This window comes from Armigeres subalbatus, chromosome 2 (assembly GCF_024139115.2).
Source record: "Armigeres subalbatus isolate Guangzhou_Male chromosome 2, GZ_Asu_2, whole genome shotgun sequence".
Classification (NCBI taxonomy): Eukaryota; Metazoa; Arthropoda; class Insecta; order Diptera; family Culicidae; genus Armigeres; species Armigeres subalbatus.
Window position 1 is genome coordinate 78336045 of NC_085140.1, and position 18670 is coordinate 78354714.

General features: G+C 43.2%; 1 protein-coding gene across 4 annotated transcripts in view; it reads left to right on the top strand.

The window, feature by feature from the left end:
- Window positions 1-63: 63 nt before the first annotated feature.
- The window catches only part of LOC134209339 (sestrin homolog), a 127326-nt gene continuing 108719 nt past the window's right edge, over window positions 64-18670 (top strand). Inside the window, exons 1-3 of one of the 4 annotated variants that reach the window (XM_062685326.1) lie at window positions 64-411; window positions 666-882; window positions 12181-12799. In XM_062685326.1, the coding sequence (XP_062541310.1) occupies window positions 12749-12799 (51 nt within the window). In that variant the 5' untranslated portion in view covers window positions 64-411; window positions 666-882; window positions 12181-12748. Of the gene's footprint in view, window positions 883-12180; window positions 12800-18670 lie in introns of all 4 variants that reach the window. The other 3 variants (XM_062685327.1, XM_062685329.1, XM_062685328.1) reach the window with 3 other exon arrangements.

The window sequence follows — 18670 nt, forward strand, 5'->3', positions numbered from 1 at the left end:
TGAACGGATGATAGAAGAGCTGAAGAAGTCAACCAATAAAATAGCGGAAGAGCAGAGGTGGTACAGGGAAGACATCCTTGCTCGCAAGGCGAAACGAAACAATTCTCGGTCTTCACAACTGCAAACCGGACGAACTGAGGACTTGTGAATGCTCGAGTGGTGCATGCAATTTATGAACCAAATTTGTGAACAAATCTGGGATTTTAGTGATTTTTGGAACAAGTGTTTGTTTGGTGAAAAACACGCTGTGAGTTGCATCATTTTATGGTGTTCGATTCGCTCGTTCTATTGCAATTGCGGGGAAAGGAAAGAAGCGCGAGGAATCGTGAAAGTGAAAACTTGTTGCTAAGGGAAAAATTGTTGCGTTCGACGTGTGGAAAAGTAGAAAGATAGCTGAGCGATTATCAATTGGTACGTTTGAGCAGTTTGTGGTGTTGTGCGAGTGAAGTTGCCAAGCGTTAGAGACGAGACCTCGCACCGTGTTTTATCGCCGCCACTTCTGATATCCAGAGGCCTGCGGTGCCATCTACCTATATAGCAGCAGCTACAAGCTAGCTGGGTACTGTTGCTGTTCGGAGAACGAAGAGATAGTGAAGCACAAGGCAACAGTAGCCAGTTTGGCCGCTGTCGGTCGTCAGGTTTTATTATATTAAAATATTGTAAAGTGTGTGGAGCAGGCGAAAAACAACAACACGGTGAGCTGTTGCTTTATGTACATACTGATTCCCAATTGAGCCGTGAGTTGAGTACGGAATTGAGCACCGGCGAACCGGAGAGTGGATTGTGTTGGTTGGTGACAATCTCGGGAGAAACATTGGACACCGGCTTCCCGAGCCGTTCGACGATAGGGCGGCTTATTATTCGAGAAGAGGCAAAGAAGACGTAAGTGCAAAACAAATTGTTGCTTGATTGTGGGGTCTTACTTAGCTCAGCGAACTTATGGGCGGCTGGAAATCGAAACGATGCAACAGGCCCCTGGGTTCGAAATTTGGTCGGAAACAAATTCAATTTTGAAGATTGGGTGTGCATAGAACGCTAATGTACTATCCGAAATAATTGCTTATGGATCTCTTCGCCTTTACAGGAATGTAATGCCACAGGGAAATAAAAATGAGATGAAGGTTCTATCTTTTGAGATTTAAATTATTATTCATGTGACATGGAGAGCTTAATTATTGTCAGATTTTGTTTCACTTCAATTTACCTACGATGTGATAAGATTGTTTGCCTTTCATATTTGTTTGCTTTGTGATGGTTTTGCTAGAAACAAGCGAGATAATATTTCGTGAGGGATTGAAAATAAAGGTACTTTTTTAGTACCATTGTATATTGTATTGTATAAAAAAATCCAATTAACTTTTCCCTATCAATGGTGATTGTAGAGCACGGTCGCATTTTACCTTTTTATACATTCGTCAAAAAGTGGTTCCACAATATCAAATTTGTATAGAAATAATCATGCTATCAATTGGAATAAAAGGACTGTAACATATGTTTGTAAATCTATATTTTTATTATTATTGTCTTTATTAAAGAGAATTTCGGCCCTTGGAAAGCGATAGTTTTCATTGATTCATTTATTACGCCCAAACAGCGAATAGCAGATTGGAATACAGTTCTGCATAAGAAGCTTACAAAAACTGTACATATACATTTTGGCATATACAATTTCGGAAGATTTTAATACAACCATTGTATTTTACCATAGCTCTCTAAGTTTTGTTTTATTTTCATACAGTATCTGTAGAAAAGCTTACATTTTCTTAATTACAACTTGTCGTATTATCTAGGGAAGCTGTTCCGATCTCCATCTCACTGAACAGTGAACATATATTCATCTCATCACTAAACAAAGAAATGCGGCACCAATTTCGTCGCTCATTGCTTAAGAAATCACAAAAATAATATTCAAACCAAATTCCTTTCCATTGCATTGTTTTCAATGGGACCATCGGAGCCATGAGATGAAGTCCAGGAGCAGTTCCCCTATGCATTTATTTTTTACAATAATTGTCAAATTTGTTTTTTGGTTGTATGTTTCAATATAACGCAATATTGTAATTCGATTTGAAAAAGAAGTAAAAAGTTTTCTTTTTGAATAATTCTACGTCTTTAGGAAATAATGTGTTTACTGTAACTCAACTTGCATCTAGCTAATGTCCTGATGAACCGGAGAATTAGAATATTAGCTTGAAACTACCTAAAAACTTTAAAAATCTCTCTTTGAATATTTTGAGTCAACAAACAACTTTGAATAAAAACAAGCTTGATAACGAGAGACATACCATGATTCAATGACCGGTCAACCGTACCTAATAAATGCGAAGCATCCAAACTGATTAGCTTCATCCAACGTGGGTTCACTACGATTCTGTTCGTTGAGGTTGTATCCATCTGTTCATAACATTTTTGCTGTGTCAATCCACCCGTGTGGAGCCAACCTCATTAAACTCAATCAGCTACAATAATTCTTGATTGAACTAAACTAATAACCCCACTGATCTGGCTGTCTGAAAGCACCAAACATACAACCACATCAATCTGCGTGTACTCTGAGCTCAAGCGGTAGATCAGCGGAGAGAGCATGACAGAGCCCTAAAATTACAATCTCGATTCGGTTGAGGAAGGGAAGTAAGGAAGCCTGGTGCCATTATTATTGGAAGTAAGGTGGTGCATATAGTCTGGTCATAGCACACGAACGGACGAGAAAAACAAGCTTTCATTAACAACAACACTCAGCCGGAGAGCCGAGTTGAGGCTTGAATTCGCGACACGAGCCATCCGTGCCGATGACGATTGCTCACACTGTGGTCCATCACGTTGTTATTGCAATGATCCTGCTGTCGTTGATTGGTCGAAGCTTTATAACAGTTTATTCGAATAGTAACTAAAACTTACTATTCAAAGAATAAATGTTCAAAACTTCTGCTAAAATTTGCTGACTTTTTAGTCTTGGTCTTGGCAGTTAAACGGCAGAAACGGGTTAATTTAGCATTGCCCCAATAATCAATTTGCGCCAGTAGAAGGCCGAAACGGTCATTTGGCCGAAATTGCCATTTGGCCGAAAGGGTCATTTTGCCGTAAGGGTTGTTTGACCGAAATGGTTCGGCCAAATGACCTTTTCGGCCAAATGACCCTTTCGGCCAAATTAATCTTTCAGCCAAATGACCCTTTCGGCCAAATGACCCTTTCCTGCCTAATGACCTTTTAGCCAAATGACCCTTTGGGACTAATGACACTTTCGGCCAAATGAGCTTTTCGGCCAAATGATCCTGTCAGCCAAACGATGCTTTCGGTCAAATGACTCTTTTGGCCAAATGACCCTTTCGGCCTAATGACCCTTTCGGCCAAACGACCCTTCCCTGTTGAATGCATAGCGAACCTTAGAATAACAAAAAAACTCATGCACAGTTTGGAGACTCAGATCTATAATATCCTAATACTACCTTGCAATTTTTTTTATTCCTTTCTTTATTAGTTAGGCGCTCTGTGTTACTTAACCGCTACTGTGCCGAGATCTACTGTGGTATTCTGCTGTACAGAATCCACACAGAATCTATTTTTAGATTTCCATTACCATTATTGTTGTCGGTGCCAGTCCATCTCGTCGTGAGTCCATTGTGTCCGTAGTCCATGTCGTGTATCCATTAGATCGTTGCATTGTTCTGTTGCCATTTATCCGGGTAACGTTGGAGGAATGCCTCCGAGAAGAACAAGTCGTCAAGTCAGTCGTCATCAGGCAGACGTGACGGTAAGGCGCGTACCCCAAACGCCACCGTATGGGCTGCGGATCCGAGGACTGACGAGGATTTGGTGGAGGGGCTGGGAATCGAACCCATGACCATTCGCTTGTAAGGCGAACGTGTAGCCAACTACGCTACGGGACCCCCCTTACTACCTTGCAATATATTTAGACATTCCAGGAAGAATAAAGAATGTTTTTCTGAAGGCATTTATCATGTAATATATCACACGTTTACTATGGTAACCCCTGTAACATCTATATGTTCCATGTTTCAAACCTTATTTATATGTGTATAGGTTGATTTTCGAAGTTCGTCGGGTCTGCTAGTGGTTAATAAAGATAACTAACATAACTAGTTGATGCCATCTTAGAATTGCAAAAAAAAGTCCAAAATGTTTTCAACGTAACCATTCCAAAAATCTATTTCACTTCATCACGCTCGCTCATTTCATTCTGTCTAATGTTGTGAGTGTCCTCCATACAAATTAGAGCAGGGATTTTTTTTTATTAAGTTGATCATAGCGCTTAATCACGAAGCCTTAGCGAAGAAAGAATTCTTATAGCTAAAATCAATACTAAAAAGGTGTTACTCAACAAATATCGCATCTTGATTAGTCATTCCGATAGTTAGTACAGTCAAACCTCCATGAGTCGATGTTCTATGACTCGATATCGACTCATAGAAGCAAATTATGCCATATTAAATATTATTTTTTGGGTTACTGTAATGGTCCCTCGAAACAGCTTTCCAAAAACAATATCTTCCACATCTCGATATTTCCAGGAGTCGATGGTCCCTTCAATATCGACTCATGGAGGTTTGACCGTAATCTATTGGTATTAATTATTTAAGGTGATTATGAAACAAAGCCAAAACTCGACCATTTTGGAAACCACGTTCTTTTTTAGTACTTTTTCAAGAGCACGAGCTGAGAGACCCGTAATGCGCATGGTGCTGAAACAATTTGTAGATCATTTGCTTACGTGTGCTGAACAGTTGATTTAAATTTCTGCATTGTACGCAAATTAATATGTCAAATTTGGGCTTTTAGAAGCAGGAGTAGAGAAACATGTGGTGAATATGAAATTCTTTCCTGTCAGCTGTCTGCAAACTCATTTGAAAATAGAACTCATTCATTCATTTATTTAGTTTATATCTGAGCAGATAACACTGAATCAACAATTTGACGCCACAATACACGGTTCGAGGCCGCATCTCTCCATCCTCGGATACGCCACACGCTCGCCAAGTCGTTTTGCACCTGGTCTGCCCATCTCGCTCGCTTCGCTCCACGCCGTCTCGTACCTGCCGGATCGGAAGCGAACACCATCTTTGCAGGGTTGCTGTCCGGCATTCTTGTAACATGTCTTGCCCATCGTACCCTTCCGGCTTTAGCTACCTTCTGGATACTGGGTTCGCCGTAGAGTTGGGCGAGCTCATGGTTCATTCTTCGCCGCCACACACCGTCTTCTTGCACACCGCCAAAGATGGTCCTAAGCACCCGTCTCTCGAATAATCCGAGTGCTTGCAAGTCCTCCTAGAGCATTGTCCATGTTTCATGTCCGTAGAGGACAACCGGTCTTATTAGCGTCTTGTACATGACACATTTGGTGCGGTGGCGAATCTTTTTCGACCGCAGTTTCTTCTGGAGCCCGTAGTAGGCCCGACATCCACAGATGATGTGCCTTCGTATTTCACGACTAACGTTGTTGTCAGCCGTTAGCAAGGATCCGAGGTAGACGAATTCCTCGACCACCTCGAAGGTATCCCCGTCTATCGTAACACTGCTTCCCAGGCGGGCCCTGTCGCGCTCGGTTCCGCCCACAAGCATGTACTTTGTCTTTGACGCATTCACCACCAGTCCAACTTTTTTTTGCTTTACGTTTCAGGCGGGTGTACAGTTCTGCCACCTTTGCAAATGTTCGGCCGACAATGTCCATGTCATCCGCGAAACAAATAAATTAACTGGATCTGTTGAAAATCGTATCCCGGCTGTTACACCCGGCTCTCCGCATGACACCTTCTAGCGCAATGTTGAACAACAGGCACGAAAGTCCATCACCATGTCTTAGTCCCCGGCGCGATTCGAACGAACTGGAGTGTTCGCCCGAAATCTTTACACAGTTTTGCACACCATCCACCATTGCTTTGATCAGTCTGGAAAGCTTCCCAGGGAAGCTGTTCTCGTCCATAATTTTCCATAGCTCTACGCGGTCTATGCTGTCGTATGCCGCCTTGAAATCAACAAACAAATGATGCGTTAGTACCTGGTATTCACTGGTATTGAAGGATTTGTCGTGCAGTAAAGATCTGGGCCGTTGTCGAGTGGCCATCAACAAAGCCGGCTTGTTACATCCCACGAAATCATTCACTATTGCTGACAAACGACAAAAGACGTTCTGGGATATCACTTTGTAGACGGCATTAAGGATGGTGATCGCTCGAAAGTTCTCACACTCCAGCTTGTCACCTTTCTTGTAGATGGGGCATATAACCCCTTCCTTCCATTCCTCCGGTAGCTGTTGTTTCCCAGATTCTTACTATCAATCTGTGCAGGCAAGTGGCTAGCTTTTCCGGGCCTATCTTGATGAGCTCAGCTCCGATACCATCCTTACCAGCTGCTTTATTGGTCTTTAGCTGTTGGATGGCATCCTTAACTTCCCTCAAGGTGGGGGCTGGTTGGCTTCCATCGTCCGCTGAACTGACGTAGTCATCTCCTCCGCTGCCTTGACTTTCACTGCCTGTACTCTCAGCGCCATTCAAATGTTCATCGTAGTGCTGCTTCCACCTTTCGATCACCACACGTTCGTCCGTCAAGATGCTCCCATTCTTATCCCGGCACATTTCGGCTCGCGGCACGAAGCCTTTGCGGGATTCGTTGAGCTTCTGATAGAACTTGCGTGTTTCTTGAGAACGGCACAGCTGTTCCATCTCCTCGCACTCCGCTTCTTCCAGGCGGTGTTGGAAGTAGGTGCTGCGAATGGCCATATTATTGGAGGCAGAGAAATCAATTAGTCGTAGGCCGTTTTCGTTCGTCAGCAGGTGTGCGCTGAACTTCCCAATAGTCGGTCTAAACTCCTCCTCTTGGCCAACCTGAGCGTTCAAATCTCCTATGATGATTTTGACGTCGTGGCACTATCGTACTCACGTTCCAGCTGCGCGTAGAATGCGTCCTTATCGTCATCAGTGCTTCCGGAGTGTGTGCTATGGACGTTGATTATGCTGAAGTTGTAAAACCGACTTTTGATCCTCAACCTGCACATTCTCTCGTTGATCGGCCACCACCCGATCACGCGCCTTTTCATGTCGCCCATCACTATGAAAGCTGTTCCCAGCTCGTGTGTGTTGCCGCAGCTCTGGTAGATGGACCATTCCTCCTTATTTCCGGTGGACCATGGTGCACAGTTTCACTTAGAGTCCCTCGCTGGCACTCGGACGATGATCAGCCGCCCCTAACATGGAGAACAGACGCTGTTGTGAGCCGATCCTGACATGGAGAACAGACGCTCAATAAAATTTGCACCTCCGGAGAGGAGCAAACCCCCCTTCCCTGTCAGCATACGACCATAGTTCCCACCGGGGTTGGTTACCCGATCTTCCCTAAGGTTGCTCGTATCCCGGCCAGCACCGCGGGGAGGTAGGGATAGGAGTTGCTGGGTAAGAGGCTAAGGGCCGCGAAATGGGGTCTATTTTATTCCTTCAGGTACGCGAAGTATCAATGGTACGCTTTACCCAGCATTTGCCGTGCCTTTTATTTATACAAGGTTTTTTTTTTAAATTGTGCTTGAAAAAAACCTCGTGGTCAAAGGGGGGGGGGGGCAGGGGGTAAGGGTAGGGGGTTTGGAAAATCTTCAAAAATATGACCACGTGGTTTCTGGATGGCCCCTAAGTGGCAATATCTGAATCTTTTCATGTCTTTAATTAATGTGTGACATCAGTTAGTGTTATCAGCGAACTCCATATCTAGAAGAAAACAAAATTAGTAGAATAGTAGTAATTAATAATTTTCGGAAGACGTTTATCACCATGTTTTGGTTGTTGACAATAAACAACCAAAGCATTGGCTGTACTTAGTAACGGCTAATATCAATGTTTGCTTAGACTAAACTTTCAGTTCAGTGTCGGGAAGCAATGTCAAAGCAGTTAATGTCAAAATTATTATAGCATCCGCCATTATGGCGAACGTGGAAAGCTGAATAGTAATGCAAGCAGGGCACATCGGATTGTGAATCTAAATTATTCACAAAGCCAATGACTCTGACTCTGCTGAGTTTCAAACCTCTTTTAATTACTGAACCGGTGCCAGCGAAAGTGGTACATGTTACATTGAGTAAATTTTACAGGAGATGCATTTTTCCAAAAACCTCAAAAATAAAATTCGAATTTGCAATTTTCTGCAATTCAACTGTACCAACGTGTTATGACTGATGTGCCTAAAGGTAGTAATGAGAAATATGCGAAGTTTCTTGACAAATTTCAAGTTTGTTGGAACAAAATGCACATGTACCACTATTGATGGGAATAAAATGCAACAGAAACCGAAAATCGTTGCCAGTAAAAGTGGTACATGTACATTTATAAAATTGTTGTAAACAACAGTGAACCTTCTTGAAATTCAAAATAGAGTTAAAATTTGTTGCGGGAACAACTTTGTTGTCAAATTTTTATTTAAATAAGCTGATTTTAGTGGGGAGAAGTGTACATGTACCACTTTTCCGCAACGAAATTGCCATTGTGATATATACCAGAAATTAAAAAGTGCATATCTCCAGATTTAATTGTCAAAAATCACTTTCTCGTTATTCCTTTACCAGATCTTTGCTAACAGAAGCCGTTGGTGTAAAAAAACACAAAATCGACAAAAATGGTTTATGTACCACTTTCGTTGGCACCGGTTCATGTTAAACTCTACACTTTTTAAGTAGTTATAGTGTAGAGTTTAACAGTTTTTAAAAGAGGTTTTAAACTGTCGAATATTCAGATTGATCTTTTAATTTTAGATACACTTCGTGTTGTTTCGAAGGCTTGCTCTAATGCTCATTAGTGCATACCCAAAACAAACAATCTTTCAGCGTTTTTTTTTATAACAAACACCTATATAGTTTGAAAAATAAAACAAAAATATTTATTTTTGAATTAAAATGGAGAAATTTGCATCTCTGATTGATACTGCAATGGACTTGCTAAGATTTCTGTCAAAGTTGCTGAAAATCACATCATTTTTGCCGGGATATCAGTATTTATTTAGCTGATTTAGCTGGGCACACGGCTGCGCGGATTTTTGCCGAGCTGCAGAAATAAAAACTAAGTGTGTAAGAGATCCCCCATAGAAATATTATTTTCCGGTCTCTTGACATCTGCTCATAATTTACAAATATATATATTGATGACAGTTTAATCATTTGAAACTGCATAAACTTTGGATATTCCATCGAGAAAAATCGTGAATTTGTTGTAGCTCGAACTTCTTGTTTAGGCTTTGTTTAGGCTTTTTAAAGCCCTGAGAATATTATTTAGGTATTGAAACTATTATTGGGTTTCAGATCTATAAACTATGTAAGTCGAATTAAATCTATGTCTAAAAATTAACAATGTAAATTTCTGTTATAAAAAGAGCTATTTGTACAAACAAGCGAAGATTTTTCGAATAAGTTTGAACCCATAATTGCACATTATTCTGTATGACTTGCCTCAAAGTTCTGCTTTTCCAGTGGTAGAAAAATATTAAACGGAATCAAATAAAACAAAATTATCAGATTTCACTTGTCATAAGAAGAACTATTCCATTTACATATTTCCAGCACTTTGTAAACTTTGATCAGTGTCTCATATTTGATACGACTTGAGAAACTAAAGACGTCTTTACTGATGAGGTCAAAATACGTATACTTGTAAAGATAGCAAAGTAATGGAATTAAATGGTGCATGATAAGTGAAGACATTCCGTTAAATAAACACACAATTTCCTTTTCAACGGATTTGTTGAATAATGTTTTGGCAATTCATATTTTTTCGGAATTTATTGACTTTTCAAATTGAAATTTTCGACCAAAAGATTTTAAGGGGAGACATAATTTTTGAAAAAGAGGTGAGCTAGCCTAGGGCTGAAAACCTCTCAAACAAAGGCAAAAAAATGAAAATTATTTTAATCGGCCTTATTAAGTTCAAATGAAGGCCATTTTGTCACTGCAAATGAAATTAAAAGTCACTATTTGGTCACTTTTTCTGCAGCTGAAATGCATTTCTTTTTTCGCCAGTGTTGGTCACTAAAGTCACTGATGAGTATGATGCCCTTTTCAAATATTGCTTAGAATAATTTGAGCAAAAAGCAGCCAACTGTTTCAAACTACAAGGTCAATTACGTTCAAAAGTTCATACAAACTGAAAATTCAAAATTTTACGATTGCTGACAATTCAACAGCCGAGATGTCCGCTGATTTTCGGTAAAATATTGAAGAAATATCAGTAAAACGTCGAAAAACGGTTGAAAAATTACCGTGGGTATGTTTAAATTTTGGAAAAATATTTGCTGAGGTTGGCAAAATAAATAAGCATTTATCAAAACTTCTCGCAACATAAATTTACTCCTGCAAATAATTTCAAACATCCCATCTAATGTAAAATTCCCATTCGATTATACCATTATACGTTGGGCAAAACATTGTTCAGTCAGTGGATATAAATTTCAATGTGCCTCAAGGGATAAAGCAGCGGAGGATCTGGCAGAGAAGCTGCCCCGTTCAGTATTCTCCTCTGTCGTGTTCCTGTTTTGCGGAACATCTAGATGACCAGTTCGTTGGAAGTGATTAAAACGAAAAATCAATTCCGTTTTGTTTTGAATTGGCGTGGCAGCCCCACGCTATGTGCGCCAGATCTGATCAGTGGTGTAGACCGGATGAGTTTAATAAATTGTGAAAGCAATAACTAGATTGTGATATTAAGTTGGATTTAAATTGTGTTTCCATTTTGGCTGTGGTTAATTTTTAATGGAATCATTTCTTGTTTTATCGCTCATTCAAGTTTTTGTTATATTTCTTCTTTTTCTTCTAACAACGTAAACATTGCAAAATTTTATGTTGATACATTTCGATTGGGTCTCCAGTAGCCTTGCGAGCAAAGGCGTAGGATTGCCAATCCGGAGATGGCGAGTTCGATTCTCGGTTCGGGTCTAGGATGTTTTCGGGATGGAAACATTCTCGACACCCTGGGCATAGTGTATCCATTGTACTTGCCACTCATGCAATGGCGGGCATAGAAAAGCTTTCAATTAATAACTGAGGAAATGCTAATAGAATACTATGTTGAAAAGCAGGCCAAGTTCCAGTTGGAATATAAAGCCATATAAGAAGAAAAAGACATTTCGATTTATTGATTATTTTCTATCTAATCAGATTTCGATTAAGAAATGTTTTCCACTGCAAAAATAATAGTCCAAAGAGGAATGCAGTGCCAACAAAAATAAAAAGCATCTTGCTCTTTGTAGAAAAAACTATTTGGGAATAGTGGCATAGTAGGATCGGTTCATTTATTGAAGACAAGTTTATAGTAAAATCTTTTCTTTACCTAAACACCCCATTAAAAAAAATGATTCAACGACAGAATCAGAATCAGGTCGCCGAGGTGCTAATTGCCGCAATTGATCATCGAATTAAGTAGTACCATTCGATTAGATAAGCCTTGACGAACAAATATACCAGTTCTTTCTGTGCCGGCTCTCACTCGCTTGCCTTGTTGGATGGTCCCGCACTGAAGCAAGCCAACAAAGGGGAACAAGACAAAACTTATCTTTTTGTGCAACGAATTTGCACCTTCCAGTTCCAGCGCTCGTATCGTAAATAAGACGCGATAGCTTCCTAATCGACCACCTCCTTCGGGATTACGAGAGACGTTTTTGACGTCGTACTCAATATATCTGCAGGAAATGAACTCAACTAAACGAGCGACAGCAGCTGATTAGCATCCATGTCTGCGATTTCACTGTTGACCTGCATTAGTTGTCTAACGTTTCGAGGTTCAATAGCGCTGCAACAAATCAGCTCAAAAATCCAATAAGGAATGGTTACATTGGCCGAGAAAACAATTTCTCCTTATTCCAAAAAAAAAACCATCTGTTTATTTGTATCTTGACGATATCTCAACGGTAAGCTGACTTCGTACTTGACACGCCTCTTGAAAGTCAGAGACAAAAATAAAGTAGTGGAATTATATTGTACGACGCACGACCTTGCCTACGCTTGCCAAAAATACACCCGTACTAAGATGCTAGACATTATCGTGCTATCTCAATCATAAATCAGAATTCAAATCTAAAGTATTGTTTTTTAGTTGTTGTTGTTGTCGTTGGAACGTTATTTTTCTATTGCAATGGACACAATATTTATCTAGCCTCATTGAAGTAATTCCTCAACTCTTTTATCTCTATTTTCGTCCGTAGGCATTATCTGCGGTGGCGTGAGCAGTATCGGTCACCTTTCGGATTTGTGGCAGATTCAGTTGTTTTGCAATACGGTTGGCGTTTTGTTTTACAACGACAGTCACTGGGCGCGAGTGGTGGATAGGAGCGATACGTTAGTGCAAGCACGACTTGACGAAAACAACAATTGCATCCACCTTCAGCGTGTTTGTCGTTCGCGTCCGATCAGAAGAGCTGTGGTTGCTGTTGAGACGTGGTGGGAGATCATCTGCGGGTTTTTGCCGTTCGAGTGATTTAAGTGCCGTAAAGAGGGATAAGGAGCAGCCATTTGTGAAACACAAAAACAACAATTTTCCGCTCTTTGGCCACCGTAGGTTTTTCTTTGAGTGGTGAGTGAGGTGTATTGAACCCTGATCATTCCCTCATACGGTTTGATAAGAGCCTGTGTGATCGAGCGTAGGACCCTCTGATGATCGTGGATCGCAAGCTAGTGGATAAAAAGCGGAACTTGCTTTGATCGGAACAGAGATTGCCGTAGATTTTAGGTTTGGATCTGAACGTGTTGGAGGAACCCGGGGCAGGCGTCTCCATGTATTCAATGGTGGATTGCTACAACGAAATGGGTCAACTGGGACCAGAGGTGAGTTAAAACGATTTTGTTGTGCTTCGAATCAATCCTTACAGACTGATGTATTATAACTAATCATTGTACATCAACGATGCGTTATGTACTCGAATGTCATCATCAGTTAGGTACTAGTTTTGCATGACAACAATAATCAGAAAAATAATCGCGCTAGCTAGACAAACAACACCCATGATAACAAGCTCCGTCCAATATTTGCTGTATAGGGCGGACGGACGGTGGACGCGCGGTTATGACTATTGTTGCTAGTACTCTGCCTGACCCAGTCTGCTGCCATTGGTTGAAGATAACAGCTGGCACACAAATTGATTTCGTAGGACGTTTTTTTTTGCTTTTTAACCAAACATAGATTTATTCATGTCTGCAACATTTGGTTAGCCGTCATTATGTCCCATTTGAAAGTTAGTATTTGATAAGCTCCTCCAAAGTTATTATTTAAGCATAACTGCGATTTATGTGTTCGTATATCTAATATCTCGCACGGCCCAAAGCCAGTCAATTAAATAATTCCACACTTAAAAAAAAACTCTCGTACTGTTCTGAAAATTGAACCTTACTACCATTAGATTGGCCTAGCTAGATCATTAATAAATGATATTTCATCTGCATTATGGTCAATTGCATACACAATGCAATTTTAATCCTTTTTTTTTAATCTTTATTTAAGTGATTTTTCTTAATATCTAAAGAGTTCATCACTGGGTGCAATTTAAATCTATTCGCTCCTAGCTCGATATGTTTTGATGCACCTCTTTTTGATTTGTAGACCTAGTAGTTAATTGGCTAATTTTATTGTAAAACATTACAATTAGTCCTAGCAAGCAATCTCATGGGGTATCAAGGCAATGGCACACAAGAGCAAATGAATTTGATTTAATTCAACAGCATGTACCTCAATGTACCTTTTTTTTGCTATTTTACAAAGTTTCTTGACCCCTGCACTGAATCTGAAGGATGATATCAATCAGCGACGACAGTCTGGATAAGGGTTATCTTCAACAATGTTGCATTCACTATTCCCATGCAGACGTACGTGTTGATAACGTTAGGTGTACCTACTCAAGTGAGCTAACAGATTGCTATCAGATTGCTGAAACCATTATGGGGTTGTTTCCAGGCAGAAAGTGCTAGAACACGGGGAACATCGACATTTGGTGGTGAACTGAAAGTCATGCAACAGTTGGCGAACAATGAATCGTAGATATTTTGATAAGTTCATTGACAAAAGGGCTCATACGCCAGTATCGCTTAGAATTTCATGTCATGAAAAATATTCTTTTCCTTACTCTTCAAAAGTTTGTAGTTAAGTTCTATCGATCATCAGATTTGCAATCGAAGAAAGCTGACATGAATGTAAAACATGCACTATTTAAAACATTTTTCAAAATTGTTCTAAATTTAGGTTGATTTGGGGCTGAAGATCAATTTTAATTCGTATTTATTACGTAACAGCATAGCTAAAGTCCCACCGGTAATTAAACGACATGCGTTTCATTATCGATAAGGGTGACGATTGCTTTCCAAATTCTGTTTTAATTGCATTCGTAGCCGGTAGTAGAGAGGGCGCAAATATGTCATAGCCAAGCCAATAGTGCTTTAATCATTTAATACCTACATTAAAAATCTGCTACTTGTTTCATGTTTTATTTCCATCCATGCGATTACATTTTTGAAATTTCTCCTTCCCGAACAGAAGAAATTGGCTCAATAATACCTAATTCTGTTATTAATACCATACTCTGTTTTAAACTAGCCCTGCACAAGAGGTAAAATACCAAAGGAATAATACCAAAAATAATATGCATAATACTTGAGCCATAACATACTCTGTTATTAAACTCTTTTTCAATACCAAATGCATAACAAATTATTATTCGTTTGTATTGAAATACCTAAGCATGTTATAACTCAAGTATTCTGCATATAAGTTTTGCCTTTCTCGTATACTAAGTATACGTAAAGGCTAAATGATCGCTCCAAAAACAAACTTTTTATAGAAGGCCCGGAGACTTGACCCACGTACCTATCTCCGGTATCAACCTATGTGTCCATCTACCCTTAGTGGAACTGTCCCACGCACGCTGCCATTTGACCATTGAGGCCAACCTGACAGTCCTACGGATGCCTCTCGTGCCGCGCATTTCAAAGCACTCTATGTCTTCACCGATAACGATGTCAATAGGCACCATACCGTTGATGACGCAAAGTGCATCGTGCGACACGGTACGGTACGCGCTCGCAACTCTTAGGCACATGAGCCTATACGTACTTTCTAACTTCGTTCGGTAGCAGTTAATACACAGGGCCGTGCCCCAAGCTGCCCCCCCCCATACCTCAGTATGAACAGAGCAACGCTAGACAGAAGCTTGCGCTTGCTGGCATAAACCGCAGAGCTATTGGACATCATCCGAGACAATGCCACTATAGCTGTGGAGGCACGCTTGCAGGCGTAATTGACGTGGCTACCAAGGGTGAGCTTATCGTCGATCATTACCCCCAAGAGTTTGATGGAGCGTTCAGAGGTGACCGTGCAGTTGCCTGCCCTTATCACCGCTTGCTGCTCCGACTTTCGGTTGTTAACAACAACCACCTCAGTCTTGTGGTGAGCCAGTTCTAACTTCCTGGAACTCACTCCTCCACAATTGCGATCGAGTGGGCTGCAGTCAACTCCACCTCTTCGATCGATTCGCCGTAGACCTCCAGCGTAATATCGTCAGCGAAGCCGACGATTACCACGCCCACCGGGAACTTCAACCTCAAGACACCGTCGTACATGACGTTCCATAACATCGGACCCAGTATGGAACCTTGCGGAACCCCTGAGGTTATGTCAACGCACTTCCGACCCGCCTCCGTGTCGTATACCAGTACTCGATTCTGGAAGTAGCTTCCGAGAATCTTGTACAGGTACTCGGAAATTCCAAGACGCAGGAGCGCATCTGCAATAGCTGCCCAACTGGCACTGTTGAAAGCATTCCTCACGTCGAGAGTCACTACTGCACAATAGCGAACTCCCCTCCTCTTACGCTGGATAGCTATCTCCGCGGATTTGGTAACCGACAAGATAGCGTCTACGGTCGACTTACCCTTTCGGAAGCCAAACTGGTTACTCGATAGACCATCCGCACCCTCCGTGCGTATCAACAACCTGTTGAGGATGATCTTCTCGAGCACCTTCCCCGCCGTATCAAGCAGGTCTATATGCCGACGGATCCCCCGGTGGTTTTCCCGCCTTTGGCAATAGGACCAAGCTCTGCCTTTTCCATGCTTCAGGGAAGACTCCCTCGTCCAGGCATCTCTGCATGACAGATCTGAACATCTCGGGAGCCTCGGCAATGGCCGCTTTGATGGCCAGGTTCGGAATACCACCCGGTCCTGGCGCCTTACCTACACTAAGGGACTGTGCAATCCCCGCAAGTTCCGCCACAGTTACTCTTCCCTCGTCGGCCACCCTGGCCCGCGGCAGCTCCACAAAGGGAGGCCAGGGACTTGGGTCGTGACGTGGGAAGAGCCCCGCGATGATCCTCTCCAGCATCTCTGGAGACCGTAGGGGTCATCGCCCCACGTGTCTTGGCCATACCCTATAGGCGTCACCCCATGGATTCGCCTTGGCACTTTGACACAGGCTCTCGAAGCAGGTTTTTTGCTTGATCTTATCTCATTCTCTTCAGAGCGGCTCTAGCACCCACGAACGCCACCCGTCGTTCAACACGCTCATCTTCTGTGCGTGCTCGCTGCATCTGCCTCCTTGCCCGTAGGCAGGCGCGGCGCAGGTTCGCAATTGCTTGAGTCCACCAGTAAGCCGGTGGTCTCCCATTCCTAGGGTGGATTTTCCTAGGCATGGTGGCATCGCATGCACACGAGAGTTCTGTTACCAGCTGCTCGCCGCTCAGACCGAGAGTATTGTGCTCGCGGCGGAGCGCTTCCTTAAACGCCTCGTCGTCGAAGTATGATGTCTTCCACATACGCGGGCTAGGCCTCGCCCCTTCTTCCGTCCGCTGCATGCTGGTCGTATAGTCGATACTGTAGCGAACCGCTAGGTGGTCGCTGTGAGTGTAGCCATCATCTACCCTCCAGTTCGTACTACTCGTTTGGCCAGAGCTCCAGAACATAACGTCGATAATCGACTTGGCACCGTTCCAGTTGAAGGTACTTTTGGTACCGACATTAGCCAAGTTCACATCCAACATGGCCAGTGATTCCAGCAGTATCTGCCCCAATTGATTCGTGGATCGGCTTCCCTATTCCACGGCCCAAGCGTTGAAATCCCCCGCTATCACCACCGGCCTACGCCCCATCAAGTTAGCCATCAAACAATCTAGCATTCGACCGAACTGCTCGATCGACCACCGAGGAGGCGCATAGCAGCTGCAGAAGAAGACTTCGGTGATTTCGTCCAGGTCTTTAACCCTTAGATTCACCTCCGTCGTGAGTGCCCTTTTGCGAGACGCCCCGCTTTAGCTCGAGGATCATCTCGCCCATCCGGGTACGTCTTATTCGACGTACGTCGGCGCCGAGTTCACCGAGCTTGACGTCACTCCTCATCGCCTTCAAGACGTCCGAGTACTTAGCTTCGTCCGTTTTGATGACTAGGGCATCGCCCCTGGAGCGATTGGCGCCTACCCTAGACTTCTTGCTAACCTCATTCGCCTGGGCCTTCTTTTCGGCCATTGACGTCTTCGATTTCCTCTTGTCCTTGACCAGGGTCCAGGAGGCGTCATCCCCCTCTATTTCCCTGGTCTGGGGCGGCTGAGAGCTCTCAGCCTGCCGTAACCCCTTACCACCGTCTTTCCTGGGTGGACGGACCTTTCCAGGTCCTTCCTCCCCCGGTTTTGGAGGTACCTGGCCAGGGTTCAGCTTCCCAGCCCCACTACCCTTGTTCGAGGTAGTAACCCTCCGCGTTTTGGAGCGGCCCCCAGGGAGCTCATCCCCTGGAGACTGTCTCCCCTGTTTTTGTGTCTGCTCCGTTGGAGCAGTCACCCCCGACGTGCCCGCGAATACTTGAGCCTCAGTCTGGGTAGACTTTGGCACCACCGTCTTCGCTGGCACGCCCTCGGTCGATTCGACCTTGCCCAAATCCGCGAATTCTTGGGCCCCAGTCTGGGTAGACCTCGACTCCACGGATTTCACGGGTTCGCACTTGGCCGTCCCGACCGCCGTTTCCAGCTTGGCGTCCAACATCGACTTTCGAAGTTTCAGCAAGCTCCTCTTGAGGTCCTTACTGATATTATGGTTCGATGACGCAAAGTCGATGATGGCGTCCAGTTGTTCCGTCGCCACCTCGAAGGCCGAAAGCCCATCGCGTTTGCGGTTCATCGCCTCCACAAGCCACGGGCCGTCAATAACCCCTACCGGCGTTTTTCTAGCCGAGAGGAAGGTTGAGTGACCCACGCTGGCGCTGCGCACTGAGCTGCCGACTATTGCCTCTGGCCTCCTGGGCGGAGACCTGAACAACCCACCTCTTGCGAAGGGGTTGTCGCCTACACTACTACCACTAATTGAAGATTTTACTTGGTTTTCCATTTTGGTCCCACGAGTTGCTCGGGAAAAGAGGTCCACCACGCCAGAGCCCAGCATGACGCGGTAAGGGACAATTACTGTGGAGGGTGCCCAGGTACCCCACAGGCTCCGTTAAAGGCCTGGCTTATTATTTCACCCCCCTGGCCATGCATCCCCTCGGCACGGGTCGCTTGACGCCTTGGGATTAGGGGTTAGGGACGATGGTCCCGGTCTAACTCGCAGTGGCCATGGGGAGGGGTCGTCAAGCCCTTGGACAAAGTCCCTGCTGCCCCAGTTGATTTTACAGAAAAACAAATTATTTGTTCCTATCAGTAAGTTAATCTCTGTTAAACATGTTAAACATTA